A 16,575-nucleotide genomic window follows, 5' to 3' on the forward strand; every position below is an offset into this window, starting at 1 on the left:
CGTAGCCTACTGGGCACAGAAAAACAGCTACTTGTGTATTTACGGTAGCTTCCCAGCTCTCCAATTCTTGCAGCACTTGTTGTGTCTTGTGGCCACTTTGGAGCCAGATAAGCGTTAACGGAAGACACTGGATTTATTTTTAATACATTAGAGATTTGCAGCATTTAACAGTACTTTCTCTCATATAGGCTGTATACCAAAACATTACTTTTCTGAAATACATTTGAGTGTTGTCGCCTGCGCATAGCCGTCGGACCGGCCTATTCGGCATTGTTTTTTGGGGCGACCGTTATCCAGCAACAGAGCCAGACAGGAAGATCGAGGGAACTTATTCCACGAGCCTCTTTAGACCGACCGGAGATAAATCGAGGAAACATTCGTAATTAAACAGTTACGTAACCTGGTATAGGTGGAACGTCACGGATACGTCTGGTATCCAACAACAAGTCAACTTTCAGCCTGTCATTATTTTATTTTTGTGATTTTTTTTTTACGGAGAAAATTACCGTCCGTGTTCATGCCAGATCTGCAGCGCTTTAGTTTTCCATACCATAGTATGAATCCTTTGTTAGAGGCGAACTCGCTTCTCCAACATCAACAGCAGCAGAACCAAGGAGGACCGAGTCATCCGGATTCCCCCTCAGGCCTTCTACCCGAAGCCGTCTTCTGCTCGCCCGACCCGACATCTTTCTTCCTGGGCGACCATCCCGGACTGGGCTCGGAGTCTCTGCCAGGGTTCGATTTCACCACACCCTCACAAGCTTACCTGCATCTAAACCACTCTTATCACCGGTCTGTGCCCCAACGTCCTGCAGCGATGGCCCTGAGGAACGACCTGGGCTCCAATATCAGTGTCCTAAAGACTCTGAACTTACGGTTCCGATGCTTTCTGGCCAAAGTGCATGAACTTGAGCGAAGGAATAAGATTTTGGAGAAACAACTACAACAGGCGTTGGATGCGAAGAACAGCTGTGATGGAAGTTGTTCTGAAAGCGCTAGACGGGCCCATACCCAAGAAACAGGTGTACAGACCGGGTTTGTGGGAACTATCCCGCTCAGGCCCGGGTCACTCCCGTTCCAAAACACCAATAACTCTGCGAGACGACCCACTACCCTCTTCACACCTGCCCTCAACACTGTCCTCACGCTTGAGTCCAAGAACAAAGCTGAAACAAACCCCACCGAACCGAATCATAATCCGACCATCACGGTAAGCCTATCAACCCCGACAATCGACTCTCCAGCCGGGTCCAATTCAATCACCAACGGGAAAACGGTTTTCAGTACTGGCACTGGAACCCCCACCAACCCGCCTCCCCGGTTCCTCCCCGGTACTATCTGGTCCTACAACCATACCCGCAAGCTTGCTTCTGGCGTGGAGACGCGCGTCACCAGCCCCGGTGTGTCCTGGGTCCAGCCGGACGGGGTCGGGGTCCAGATTGATACCATTACCCCGGAGATCAGAGCCCTGTACAACGTCCTGGCCAAAGTCAAGAGGGAGAGAGACGAGTACAAACGCAGGTAAATAGGATCAACCTTTGTTGATTTATTCACCAACCTAAGGCCTAATTAACGTGTGTGTCTGACGGGTGTAAATGCGCATGGGGACCTAGAGTTGTGATTAAACGTCTCTTGGTAAAAGTCAGTTGATGTAACTTAGTGGAACTATAATAGGCGTACATGTATTATTTTGCTCATGCCACTGGGTGAAGTGAAAGGCCCTATTACAACAGATGGCCTCTGAGAGCAGCTGTGTCCTGCCTGTGTTCTGTCTATTTCTGCCACAGCCCACACCATTCTTATTGCTAGAGATGCAAAGGGCAGCTGGGGGAAATACCAAACATTATCGGACCATAACTGACTCAGAATGAAGTCATGTAACTGAGATCCAACACAGGAAGGCTCTGTCTCAACAATCACACCAATGCTTTTGAAGTTCAAAGACCTTTGAACTCTTGAGTTTCCCACTAGCTAGTGGACTCCAGACCTAGGTCAGGGTATGCTTGATTTAGCTGTTTGTACTTTTGGGATTACTGCATTGATTTTGTACTTTTGAGACTATTCCATTTGAACCAGGCAAACTATATATAAATCAAGCACAGCTCAAGTATTTGAAGATTTGACTTATGTTTTGGCTTGGGGAAGGAATATCTGCTTAGCGCCCCTTTAGAAAACAAGGGTACTGGGCCAAACACAGTGACAGGAATCTGATACAGAGACCATAGTGCACCTCTGCACGTTTGAAATGGCTGCATTTTGTATTCTATGACAGAACTAGAACCCGGACCGCTGATTTGTGGCACTAGTAACAGCAGGGCTGTGGCTTCGATTCACGCTGCACAGGTCACATAGACATGGTCTATACTGAAGGTATGTTGATTTGGATAAACGTATCTCAGCAAACATGCCATACCCAATGAATGTAAGGTGATAGACAAGCATGTATGTCCCATTAGGAAGGCTGGGTAGGGTCAATGATTGGTTTGTGATCTGGAGGACCTGGGACAAGTGTTTGTTTATTGTGATTTCATGAGGCATGTGACCTTACTGCCACCTCCAAGTGAGTCAAGTCCAGGCTTGTCTCACCTTCAGACATCCATATATCTGATAGCATCCGTACTGCACAGTCATTGATGTGATTTAGGCCTCCAGTGTAGTGAAAGAATGTTATCTCTGTCATGAGTCTGTTGTTGTAGTAATGCAGTTAAATCTACCTGCAGGCAACATGTAGAGAGAGGGAAACCCACAGGACTATTAATTCACTTCAAGAAGGTAGTTTCAGTATAAGATACACCCCCTTCCCTCCCTCTCCTCCAATTTTCTTCCCCTGCCCTGTCCCTTGTTCTCTCCATCTATCCATTCATATTGCTATTCATTGTTCCCGCTCTCTCAGTGGCTAGTTCTCTCATACCCCTCCAGGGGTGGAAAAAGTACCCAATTGTCATACTTGATTTAAAAGTAAATATATCAAATAAAATGTATTTATATAGCCCTTCGTACATCAGCTGATATCTCAAAGTGCTGTACAGAAACCCAGCCTAAAACCCCAAACAGCAAGCAATGCAGGTGTAGAAGCACGGTGGCTAGGAAAAGCTCCCTAGAAAGGCCAAAACCTAGGAAGAAACCTAGAGAGGAACCAGGCTATGTGGGGTGGCCAGTCCTCTTCTGGCTATGCCGGGTGGAGATTATAACAGAACATGGCCAAGATGTTCAAATGTTCATAAATGACAAGCATGGTCCAATAATAATAAGGCAGAACAGTTGAAACTGGAGCAGCAGCACGGCCAGGTGGACTGGGGACAGCAAGGAGTCATCATGTCAGGTAGTCCTGAGGCATGGTCCTAGGGCTCAGGTCCTCCAAGAGAGAGAAAGAGAGAATTAGAGAGAGCACACTTAAATTCACACAGGACCCCGGATAAGACAGGAGAAGTACTCCAGATATAACAAACTGACCCTAAGCCCCCCCGACACATAAACTACTGCAGCATAAATACTGGAGGCTGAGACAGGAGGGGTCAGGAGACACTGTGGCCCCATCCGAGGACACCCCCGGACAGGGCCAAACAGGAAGGAAGATACCTTAATAGGATATTACTCAAGTAAAAGTCAATCACCCAGTAAAATACTACTTGAGTAAAAGTCTAAAAGCATTTTGTTTTAAATGTACTTAACTATCTAAAGTAAAATTATAAATAATTTCAAATTCCTTATATTAAGCAAACCATATGGCACAATTGTTCATGTTTTTTTTTAAATTTACGGATAGCCAGGGGCACACCCCAACACTCAGACTAGAGGTCGTCCTATGGCAGGGCCGATTTAATTAGGGCCGATTTCAACTTCTCATAACAATCGGTAATCTGCCTTTTTGGATGCCGATTATGGCTGATTACATTGCAATCCACGAGGAGACTGCGTGGCAGGATTACCACCTGTTACCGAGTGCAGCATCACTTGTGGCTCATCTCATATGTATATACTGTCCTCAATACCATCTACTGTATCTTGCCTATGCCGCTCTGTACCATCACTCATTCATATATCTTAATGTACATATTCTTTATCCCCTTACACTTGTGTCTGTCTATAAGGTAGTAGTTTTGGAATTGTTAGCTAGATTACTTGTTGGTTATTACTGCATTGTCGGAACTAGAAGCACAAGCATTTCGCTACAGTCGCATTAACATCTTCTAACCATGTGTATGTGACAAATAAAATTTGATTTGATTTGGCTGCAAGGAACCAAGGTAGGTTCCTAGCTAGCATTAAACTTTTCTTATAAAAAACAATCAATCTTAACATAATCACTAGTTAACTACACATGGTTGATGATATTACTATTTTAACTAGCTTGTCCTGCGTTGCATATAATCAAGGCAGTGCCTGTTAATTTATCATCGAATCACAGCCTACTTCAACTTACCAAACGGGTGAGGATTTAACAAAAGCTCATTTGTGAAAGAAAGCACAATCGCTGCACAAATGTACCTAACCATAAACATCAATGCCTTTCTTAAAATCAATACACAATATATGTTTTTAAACCTGCATATGTAGTTAAAATAAATGAACGTTAGCGGACAATATTAACTAGGGAAATTGTGTCACTTATCTTGTGTTCAGTGTAAGCAGAGTCAGGGTATACGCAGCCGTTTGGGCCGCCTGGCTCACTACGCCTGGCTTATCTTGTGTTCAGTGTAAGCAGAGTCAGGGTATACGCAGCCGTTTGGGCCGCCTGGCTCACTACGCCTGGCTTATCTTGTGTTCAGTGTAAGCAGAGTCAGGGTATACGCAGCCGTTTGGGCCGCCTGGCTCACTACGCCTGGCTTATCTTGTGTTCTGTGTAAGCAGAGTCAGGGTATACGCAGCAGTTTGGGCCGCCTGGCTCGTTGTAAACTAATTTGGCAGAATTTTACATAATTATGACATAACATTGAAGGTTGTGCAATGTAACAACAATATTTAGACTTAGGGTTGCCGTCTGTTGAATAAAATACAGAACGGTTTCGTATTTCACTGAAAGAATAAACGTTTTGTTTTCGAAATGATAGTTTACGGATCTGACCATATTAATGACCTAAGGCTTGTATTTGTGTGTTTATTATAATTAAGTATATGATTTGATAGAGCAGTCTGACTGAGCGGTGGTAGGCAGCAGCAGGCTCGTAAGCATTCATTCAAACAGCACTTTACTGCATTTGCCAGCAGCTCTTAGCAGTGCTTGAATGCACAGCGCTGTTTATGACTCCAAGCCTATCAACTCCTGAGATGAGGCTGGCAATACTAAAGAGCCTATACGAACATCCAATAGTCAAAGGTATATGAAATACAAATGGTATAGAGAGACATAGTCCTGTAATTCCTATAATAACTACAACCTAAACTTCTTACCTGGGAATATTGACTCATGTTAAAAGGAACCACCAGCTTTCATATGTTCTCATGTTCTGAGCAAGGAACTTAAACGTTAGCTTATTTACATGGCACATATTGCACTTTTACTTTCTTCTCCAACACTGTGTTTTTGCATTATTTAAACCAAATTGAACATGTTTAATTATTTATTTGAGACGAAATAGATTTTATTTATGTATTATATTAAGTGTTCATTGTTCATTCAGTATTGTTGTAATTGTCATTATCGGTATCGGCTTTTTTTGGTCCTCCAATAATCGGTATCGGTGTTGAAAAATCATAATCGGTCGACCTCTAACTCAGACATCATTCAGAAACTAAGCATTTGTGTTTAGTGAGTCTGACAGGTCAGAGGCAGTAGAGATGACCAGGAATGATCTCTTGATAAGTGTGTGAATTGGACCATTTCTGTCCCGCTAAGCATTCAAAATGTAACGAGTACTTTTGGGTGTCAGGGAAAATGTACGGAATAAAAAGTACATGCATTTTCTTTAGGAATGTAGTGAAGTAAAAGTGACCCCCAAAAACGACTTAAATAGTACTTTTAAAGTATTTTTACTTAAGTACTTTACACCACTGTACCCTCTTACTGTCTCCTCCCTTATTTTCCTGACCTGCTCTGTCCTGTATTATCATCCCCACTTCACCTCTCTCTGTCTCTCTGTCTCCGTCTTTCTCTCAGTCTCTCTGTCTCCGTCTTTCTCTCTCTTTCTCTCTCTGTCTCTCTGTCTCTCTGTCTCCATCTTTCTCTCTCTCTCTCTCTCTCTCTCTCTCTCTCTCTCTCTCTCTCTCTCTCTCTCTCTCTCTCTCTCTCTCTCTCTCTCTCTCTCTCTCTCTCTCTCTCTCTCTCTCTCTCTCTCTCTCTCTCTCTCTCTCTCTCTCTCTCTCTCTCTCTCTCTCTCTCTCGCTCTCTCTCTCGCTCTCTCTCATCAAATTAAATGCGGCTTTATTGGCATGGGAATCATCTTTACATTGCCAAAGCAAGTGAGACAAACAGTAAACAAAGAAGTGAGAATACATGAAACAATGTCACCAAAAACGATTAGAAATTAACAGTAAGCATTGCACTCACAAAGTTTTGAAAAATATATTTTTTTACGTTTTGTGTTATATATCAGCTATGTACAGTGTTATATCAATGTGCATATGGTTGTAGTGTCAAAAGTAGGGGAAGATAAATCAACATAAATATTGGTGGTATTTACAATGTTTTTTGTGCTGCACTTGTTGCACTTTTCTCATGGCAACGGGCCCAAATCCTGCTGCTGTGATTTCACACTGCGGTATTTCGCCTAACAGATATGGGAGTTTATCAATGTTTAATTAGTTTTCAAATTCTTTGTGAGTCCGTGTGATCTGTGGGAAATATGTGTCTCTAATATGGTCATACATTTGGCAGGGGGTTAGGAAGTTCAGCTCAGTTTCCACCTCATTTTGTGAGCATTATGCACATAGCCAGGTCTGTCTATGGGGGTACATTTTGGGTCAGTCACAGTGGTCAGGTATTCTGCCACTGTGTACTCCATGTTTAGGGCCAAATAGCATTTAGCTGTCAGAGCCTTACTGATCATTGCACCTGTACACAGCCCATCTGTAAATAGCCCACCCAACTACCTCATCCCCATATTGTTATTTATTTATATATATATATTTTTTTCTCCTTTGCACCCCAGTATCTCTACTTGCACATTCATCTTCTGCACACCTATCACTCCAGTGTTTAATTGCTAAATTGAAATTATTTTACCACTATGGCCTATTTACTGCCTTACTTCCCTAATCGTACTACATTTGCACACACTGTATATAGATTTTTCTATTGTATTATTGACTGTATGTTTGTTTATTCCATGTGTAACTCTCTGTTGTTGTGTAACTCACTGCCATGTGTAACTCACTGCTTTGCTTTATCTTGGCCAGGTCGCAGTTGTAAATGAGAACTTGTTCTCAACTGGCCTACCTGGTTAAATAAAGGTGAAATAAAAAACATGTAAATCCAATTTGCTCAGGTTTTTTTGGGGTTGATTCTTTCCAGTGTGTCAAATAGTTATCCCTTTGTTTTCTTTTAATTTGTTTTGGTCTAAATACGTTTCTGTCCTCAGGCTCTGTGAGGTCAGTTTGTGTTTGTGAACAGAGACTCAGCTGGCTGAGGGGCCTCTTCTCTAGGTTCATCTCTCTGTAGGTGAGGGCTTTGTGGTGGAATGTGTGGGCATCGCTTCCTTTTAGGTGTTTGTAGAATTTAACAGCTCTTTTCTGGCTGATGGGCCTCTTCTCTAGGTTCATCTCTCTGTAGGTGAGGGCTTTGTGGTGGAATGTGTGGGCATCGCTTCCTTTTAGGTGTTTGTAGAATTTAACAGCTCTTTTCTGGCTGATGGGCCTCTTCTCTAGGTTCATCTCTCTGTAGGTGAGGGCTTTGTGGTGGAATGTGTGGGCATCGCTTCCTTTTAGGTGTTTGTAGAATTTAACAGCTCTTTTCTGGCTGAGGGGCCTCTTCTCTAGGTTCATCTCTCTGTAGGTGAGGGCTTTGTGGTGGAATGTGTGGGCATCACTTCCTTTTAGGTGTTTGTAGAATTTAACAGCTCTTTTCTGGCTGAGGGGCCTCTTCTCTAGGTTCATCTCTCTGTAGGTGAGGGCTTTGTGGTGGAATGTGTGGGCATCACTTCCTTTTAGGTGTTTGTAGAATTTAACAGCTCTTTTCTGGCTGAGGGGCCTCTTCTCTAGGTTCATCTCTCTGTAGGTGAGGGCTTTGTGGTGGAATGTGTGGGCATCACTTCCTTTTAGGTGTTTGTAGAATTTAACAGCTCTTTTCTGGCTGAGGGGACTCTTCTCTAGGTTCATCTCTCTGTAGGTGATGGCTTTGTGGTGGAATGTGTGGGCATCACTTCCTTTTAGGTGTTTGTAGAATTTAACAGCTCTTTTCTGGCTGAGGGGCCTCTTCTCTAGGTTCATCTCTCTGTAGGTGATGGCTTTGTGGTGGAATGTGTGGGCATCACTTCCTTTTAGGTGTTTGTAGAATTTAACAGCTCTTTTCTGGCTGAGGGGACTCTTCTCTAGGTTCATCTCTCTGTAGGTGAGGGCTTTGTGGTGGAATGTGTGGGCATCACTTCCTTTTAGGTGTTTGTAGAATTTAACAGCTCTTTTCTGGCTGAGGGGCCTCTTCTCTAGGTTCATCTCTCTGTAGGTGAGGGCTTTGTGGTGGAATGTGTGGGCATCACTTCCTTTTAGGTGTTTGTAGAATTTAACAGCTCTTTTCTGGCTGAGGGGACTCTTCTCTAGGTTCATCTCTCTGTAGGTGAGGGCTTTGTGGTGGAATGTGTGGGCATCACTTCCTTTTAGGTGTTTGTAGAATTTAACAGCTCTTTTCTGGCTGAGGGGCCTCTTCTCTAGGTTCATCTCTCTGTAGGTGAGGGCTTTGTGGTGGAATGTGTGGGCATTGCTTCCTTTTAGGTGTTTGTAGAATTTAACAGCTCTTTTCTGGCTGAGGGGACTCTTCTCTAGGTTCATCTCTCTGTAGGTGAGGGCTTTGTGGTGGAATGTGTGGGCATCACTTCCTTTTAGGTGTTTGTAGAATTTAACAGCTCTTTTCTGGCTGAGGGGACTCTTCTCTAGGTTCATCTCTCTGTAGGTGAGGGCTTTGTGGTGGAATGTGTGGGCATCACTTCCTTTTAGGTGTTTGTAGAATTTAACAGCTCTTTTCTGGCTGAGGGGACTCTTCTCTAGGTTCATCTCTCTGTAGGTGAGGGCTTTGTGGTGGAATGTGTGGGCATCACTTCCTTTTAGGTGTTTGTAGAATTTAACAGCTCTTTTCTGGCTGAGGGGCCTCTTCTCTAGGTTCATCTCTCTGTAGGTGAGGGCTTTGTGGTGGAATGTGTGGGCATCACTTCCTTTTAGGTGTTTGTAGAATTTAACAGCTCTTTTCTGGCTGAGGGGACTCTTCTCTAGGTTCATCTCTCTGTAGGTGAGGGCTTTGTGGTGGAATGTGTGGGCATCGCTTCCTTTTAGGTGTTTGTAGAATTTAACAGCTCTTTTCTGGCTGAGGGGACTCTTCTCTAGGTTCATCTCTCTGTAGGTGAGGGCTTTGTGGTGGAATGTGTGGGCATCACTTCCTTTTAGGTGTTTGTAGAATTTAACAGCTCTTTTCTGGCTGAGGGGACTCTTCTCTAGGTTCATCTCTCTGTAGGTGAGGGCTTTGTGGTGGAATGTGTGGGCATCACTTCCTTTTAGGTGTTTGTAGAATTTAACAGCTCTTTTCTGGCTGAGGGGCCTCTTCTCTAGGTTCATCTCTCTGTAGGTGAGGGCTTTGTGGTGGAATGTGTGGGCATCACTTCCTTTTAGGTGTTTGTAGAATTTAACAGCTCTTTTCTGGCTGAGGGGACTCTTCTCTAGGTTCATCTCTCTGTAGGTGAGGGCTTTGTGGTGGAATGTGTGGGCATCGCTTCCTTTTAGGTGTTTGTAGAATTTAACAGCTCTTTTCTGGCTGAGGGGACTCTTCTCTAGGTTCATCTCTCTGTAGGTGAGGGCTTTGTGGTGGAATGTGTGGGCATCACTTCCTTTTAGGTCTTTGTAGAATTTAACAGCTCTTTTCTGGCTGAGGGGACTCTTCTCTAGGTTCATCTCTCTGTAGGTGAGGGCTTTGTGGTGGAATGTGTGGGCATCACTTCCTTTTAGGTGTTTGTAGAATTTAACAGCTCTTTTCTGGCTGAGGGGACTCTTCTCTAGGTTCATCTCTCTGTAGGTGAGGGCTTTGTGGTGGAATGTGTGGGCATCGCTTCCTTTTAGGTGTTTGTAGAATTTAACAGCTCTTTTCTGGCTGAGGGGCCTCTTCTCTAGGTTCATCTCTCTGTAGGTGAGGGCTTTGTGGTGGAATGTGTGGGCATCACTTCCTTTTAGGTCTTTGTAGAATTTAACAGCTCTTTTCTGGCTGAGGGGCCTCTTCTCTAGGTTCATCTCTCTGTAGGTGAGGGCTTTGTGGTGGAATGTGTGGGCATCACTTCCTTTTAGGTGTTTGTAGAATTTAACAGCTCTTTTCTGGCTGAGGGGCCTCTTCTCTAGGTTCATCTCTCTGTAGGTGAGGGCTTTGTGGTGGAATGTGTGGGCATCACTTCCTTTTAGGTGTTTGTAGAATTTAACAGCTCTTTTCTGGCTGAGGGAACTCTTCTCTAGGTTCATCTCTCTGTAGGTGAGGGCTTTGTGGTGGAATGTGTGGGCATCACTTCCTTTTAGGTCTTTGTAGAATTTAACAGCTCTTTTCTGGCTGAGGGGCCTCTTCTCTAGGTTCATCTCTCTGTAGGTGAGGGCTTTGTGGTGGAATGTGTGGGCATCACTTCCTTTTAGGTGTTTGTAGAATTTAACAGCTCTTTTCTGGCTGAGGGGCCTCTTCTCTAGGTTCATCTCTCTGTAGGTGAGGGCTTTGTGGTGGAATGTGTGGGCATCGCTTCCTTTTAGGTGTTTGTAGAATTTAACAGCTCTTTTCTGGCTGAGGGCTCTTCTCTAGGTTCATCTCTCTGTAGGTGAGGGCTTTGTGGTGGAATGTGTGGGCATCACTTCCTTTTAGGTGTTTGTAGAATTTAACAGCTCTTTTCTGGCTGAGGGGACTCTTCTCTAGGTTCATCTCTCTGTAGGTGAGGGCTTTGTGGTGGAATGTGTGGGCATCACTTCCTTTTAGGTGTTTGTAGAATTTAACAGCTCTTTTCTGGCTGAGGGGCCTCTTCTCTAGGTTCATCTCTCTGTAGGTGAGGGCTTTGTGGTGGAATGTGTGGGCATCACTTCCTTTTAGGTGTTTGTAGAATTTAACAGCTCTTTTCTGGCTGAGGGGACTCTTCTCTAGGTTCATCTCTCTGTAGGTGAGGGCTTTGTGGTGGAATGTGTGGGCATCACTTCCTTTTAGGTGTTTGTAGAATTTAACAGCTCTTTTCTGGCTGATGGGCCTCTTCTCTAGGTTCATCTCTCTGTAGGTGATGGCTTTGTGGTGGAATGTGTGGGCATCACTTCCTTTTAGGTGTTTGTAGAATTTAACAGCTCTTTTCTGCAATTTGATAACTAGTGGGTGTAGTCCTAATTCTGCTCTGCATGCATAATTCTGGGTTTTGCGTTGCACACAAAGTAATTTGTTACAGAATTCTGCAGGCAAAATCTCAATTGGGTTTGTCCCATTTAGTGAATTCTTGGTTGGTGAGTGGACCCCACCCAGACCTCACAACCATAGAGGGCAATGGGGTTCTGTTACTGATTGGGATGTCAAGCTTTATGTTCTTTTTGATGGGGTAGAAGGTCCTTCTTGCCTTGTCTGTCAGATTGTTCACAGCCTTGTGGAAGTTAGCTGTGGTGCTGATGTTTAGTCCGAGGTCAGCATAACTATTTGTGTGCTCTAGGGGCAACACTATCTAGATAGAATTTGTATTTGTTGTCATGGCTTCTGGACCTTTTTTGGAACACCATTAATTTTGTCTTACTGAGATTCACTTTCAGGGCCCACGTCTGACAGAATCTGTGCAGAAGATCTAAGTGCTGCTGTCGGCCCTCCTTGGTTGGGGGCAGAAGCACCAGATCATCTGCAAACAGTAGACATGTGATTTGTGAGTCCAGTATGGTGAGGCCTGGTGCTGTAGGCTGTTCAAGTGCCTTTGCAAAACGCTTTTTTGAAATCAACAAAGCATGAGAAGACTTTGCTTTATTTAGGTTTGTTTGTTAGTAAGGGTGTGCAGGGTGAATACGAGGAAATGATGGAGTCTGCTGTTGATGATGGTGCAGAGGATTTTTCAGAGATTGCTGTTGATGCAGATTCCACTATAGTTATTGGGGTCAAATTTGTCTCCACTTTGTGGATTGGGATGATCAGACCTTGGTTCCAAATATTGGGGAAGTTGCCAGTGCTGAGGATGATGTTGAAGAGTTTAAGAATAGCCTATTTGTGGTTTGTATATTTAATCATTTAGTTTAGTATACCATCAACACTACAGGCCTGTAGCTCATCCAATGGAATTGGAGAATCCAGTGGGTTCTGGTAGTCTTTCATAGCTGATTCTAAGTTTAGTAAACGGTCATGTATATGTTTTTTATTTGTTATAATACTGAAAAGATGGGAGAAGTGTTTTATCCATACATCTCCATTATGGATAGATAGCTCTTCGTGTTGTTTAGTGTGTTCCAATGTTCCCAGAAGTGATTTGATTCTATGGAATCTTCAGTTTCATTGAGCTGATTTCTGAAATGATGTTCCTTCTTTTTTCTTAGTGTATTTCTGTATTATTTTAGTGTTTCACCATCTTGAAGGCGGAAGCTAAGGTTTTCTGGGTCTCTGTGTTTTTGATTGGATAGGTTTCAATTTCTTTCTTAGGTTTTTGCGTTCTTCATCAAACCATTTCTAATTGTTGTTAGTTTTCTAAATTTGAAATGTTAGCTGATAGATCAAATATAGTGTTCAGGCATCCTATGGCTACTTTTACACCTTCACTATTACAGGGAAACATTTTGTCCTGGAAATTGTCTAGGAGGGATTGGATTTGTTGTTGGCCAATAGTTTTTCTGTTTTCTACACTACCCTCCTTCCATCTATAGCATTTCTTAAAAGCATGTAGTTTGTTCAGCTTCAATGCCTTAGTTGAGTATTGCTCTGTTCAAGAAGATTGTGATTTTGCTGTGATCTGATAGGGGTGTCAGTGGAATGACTGTGATTGTTCCGAGAGACACTGGGTTGAGGTCGGTGATAACCCTGGAAAGGGTTGATCTCCCCCTCTAGGATGGAGAAGGTGTCATTAATGTATGGGGGGAGACAGGTGTACCTGTGTACCACACAGAACAACCATTTTCTCTGAGATCATTTCCCTATTTATTTCCAACCAGATGTGAAATGTTCCTGTTTTAATTAATTGACTAGAGTGGGTTAGGTTATGTCTGATCTATACCAAATTTGCTCTCTCTCTCTCCACTGCCAGCTCCACTCTCCTCTCTTCAACCCCCTTCCCCCACACCTCTCTCTCTCTCTCTCGCATGCTCTCCACTGCCAGCTCCACTCTCCTCTCTTCAACCCCCTTCCCCCACATCTCTCTCCCTCTCTCGCATGCTCTCCACTGCCAGCTCCACTCTCCTCTCTTCAACCCCCTTCCCCCACATCTCTCTCTCTCTCGCATGCTCTCCACTGCCAGCTCCACTCTCCTCTCTTCAACCCCCTTCCCCCACATCTCTCTCTCTCTCTCTCACATGCCCTCCACTGCCAGCTCCACTCTCCTCTCTTCAACCCCCTTCCCCCACACCTCTCTCTCTCTCCCCAACTGCATGCAGCCATGCGCCTTCCCCTCTACCTAGTATCTGCAATGCGGTATACTCTGCACGGCAGGCTGTGATTGCGGGAAAAGGGAGGTGGCTCCCAAAGAGAGCACAGCTCATCTTTCCCTCGCTCTCTCCCTCACTCTCACCTTACCCATCTATCTCAATCACAACAGTGTGCACAATGGCACAAAAAAACGTCTCTCTGTACACTATATAACCTCCTATTTGTTTTAAGAGCAGTTTGGTAAAGGCTCCGACATGTCGCAGTATTGTGCATTTTAAGCAGCAATGACAGTGTGGTCTGTGTGGTGTGTTGAGTCACCGAATCAGCCATTGTAGTTCTAACATGTCAACTGTACAGGCTTTTAATGAGATTACTGTTCACTAGATGGATGGTGCTGTCTGACCCTGGGGCCCAGATTCATGGACCAGGGGTTTCAGACACACACACACACACACACACACACACACACAGTTAATAGTTATTATTATGATGTTGCCATTTTACTGTGTAATTTACTTCACATGACTTTTTGTTGTGTAGGTGGGAGGAGGAGTACACTGTCAGAGTGGACATGCAGCAGAAGATGGAAGACCTACAGGAGGTAACACTGTGTGTGTGTGTGTGTGTGCGTGCGTGCGTGCGTGCGTGCGTGTGCCTGGCCTCTCATATTGATTGATGCATGGGGGTAAATGTCTGTGTATTTGCAGGGATAAGAACAAAGCCATGTCAGCATATCAAACATGACAACAAGACATTATATTGAAATGTTTAGGAGCTCAATGCTTGTAGACACAAAGGCCCTCCTCGCTGATCTATACACTAACTTAGGGCGCGGGGCCAGAGGCGCAGTGTTGTCTCTGACGCTGTGTCATCAGGTTCTGGCGGTGTTGACACATTTGACATTGCCCTGACGAATGCAAAACAACCTAATACAATTTCTTGTATGAAACAGCTTGGTTGAATAGTGTGCAAACCACTAACCTAATATGTATGTTTATAAACAGCTAACATAATTGTACTGTAGGCTATGTATAAATCCCTAACCGACTAGTTAGATGCTCCTCCCATGACGTTCGTCATACGTGTTACAGAAAGCAGCTGACAGTCATGATCAGACAGCCAAATGGTTAACTATTTGAGGAACAGGTGGAGCTACTTATACACACATTCAGCATGATTGAATTACAGCAACAATATCAACTCCCCAAAATGGCCCCATTGGTCCCCATCAGATAGTTACATCTGAAAGGCATTTGACGTCCTACTTCCAAATTTTATTGGTCACATACATATTAAGCAGATGTTAAATATTGTAATAGTAATATCTAACAATTCACACAAATCTAAAGTAAAAGAATGGAGTTAAGAAATATACACTACCGGTCAGAAGTTTAAGAACACCTACTCATTCAAGGGCTTTTCTTTATTTTTACTATTTTTAGAATAATAGTGAAGACATCAGAACTATGAAATAACACACATGGAATCATGTAGTAACCAAAAAAGTGTTAAACAAATCAAAATATATTTTATATTTGAGATTCTTCAAATAGCCACTCTTTGCCTTGATGACAGCTTTGCACACTCATGGCATTCTCTCAACCAGCGTCATGAGGTAGTCACCTGGAATGCATTTAAATTAACAGGTGTGCCTTATTAAAAGTTAATTTGTGGAATTTCTATCCATCCTAATGCATTTGAGCCAATAAGTTGTGTTGTGACAAGGTAGGGGTGGTATACAGAAGATAGCCCTATTTGGTAAAAGACCAAGTCCATATTATGGCAATAACAGCTCAAATAAGCAAAGAGAAATGACAGTCTATCATTACTGTAAGACATGAATGTTAGTCAATAAGGAAAATTTCAAGAACATTGAAAGTTTCTTCAAGTGCAGTCGCAAAAACCATAAAGCGCTATGATGAAACTGGCTCTCATGAGGACCGCCACAGGAAAGGAAGACCCAGAGTTACCTCTGCTGCAGATAATAAGTTCATTAGAGTTACCAGCCTCAGAAATTGCAGCACAGATAAATGCTTCACAGAGTTCAAGTAACAGACCCATCTCAACATCAACTGTTCAGAGAAGACTGTGTGAATCAGGCCTTTTTGCTGCAAAGAAACCACTACTAAAGGACACCAATAAGAAGAAGAGACTTGCTTGGGCCAAGAAACATGTGCAATGGACATTCAACCGGTGGAAATTTGTCCTTTGGTCTGGAGTCCAAATTTGACATGTTTGGTTCCAACCGCTGTGTGGGTGAAAGGATGATCTCTGTATTTCCCTCCGTAAAGCAGGGAGGAGGAGGTGCTATGGTGTGGGGGTGCTTTGCTGGTGACACTGTCTGTGATTTATTTAGAATTCAAGGGATACTTAACCAGCATGGCTATCACAGCATTCTTCAGCGATACGCCTTCGCATCTGGTTTGCGCTTAGTGGGACTATCATTTGTTTGACCCAACATATGACCCAACACACCTTCAGGCTGTGTAAGGGCTATTTTACCAAGAAGGAGAATGATGGAGTGTTGCATCAGATGACCTGGCCTCCACAATTACCCAACCTCAACCAAATTGAGATGGTTTGGGATGAGTCGCAGCGCAGAGTGAAGGAAAAGCAGCCAACAAGTGCTCAGCATATGTGGGAACTCCTTCAAGACTGTTACAAAAACATTCCAACTGAAGCTAGTTGAGAGAATGCCAAGATTGTGCAAAGCTGTAATCAAGGCAAGGGTTGGCTATTTGATAAATTTCAAATATAAAATCTATTTGGATTTGTTTAACTATTTTTGGTTACTACGTGATTCCATATTTGTTATTTCATAGTTTTGATGTCTTCACTATTATTATACAATGTAGAAAATAGCTAAAAAAAAGAAAGAAAGAAAAGCC

General features: G+C 43.4%; 1 protein-coding gene across 3 annotated transcripts in view; it reads left to right on the forward strand.

The window, feature by feature from the left end:
• Positions 1-47: 47 nt before the first annotated feature.
• The window catches only part of LOC110537377 (intermediate filament family orphan 1), a 37,324-nt gene continuing 20,796 nt past the window's right edge, over positions 48-16,575 (forward strand). For all 3 annotated transcript variants that reach the window (XM_036941241.1, XM_036941247.1, XM_036941250.1), the window contains exons 1-2: positions 48-1,521; positions 14,228-14,288. In XM_036941241.1, coding sequence (XP_036797136.1) covers positions 518-1,521; positions 14,228-14,288 — 1,065 coding nt within the window. In that variant the 5' untranslated portion in view covers positions 48-517. The remainder of the gene's footprint in view (positions 1,522-14,227; positions 14,289-16,575) is intronic.

The sequence above is a fragment of the Oncorhynchus mykiss genome, chromosome 2 (assembly GCF_013265735.2).
Source record: "Oncorhynchus mykiss isolate Arlee chromosome 2, USDA_OmykA_1.1, whole genome shotgun sequence".
Classification (NCBI taxonomy): Eukaryota; Metazoa; Chordata; class Actinopteri; order Salmoniformes; family Salmonidae; genus Oncorhynchus; species Oncorhynchus mykiss.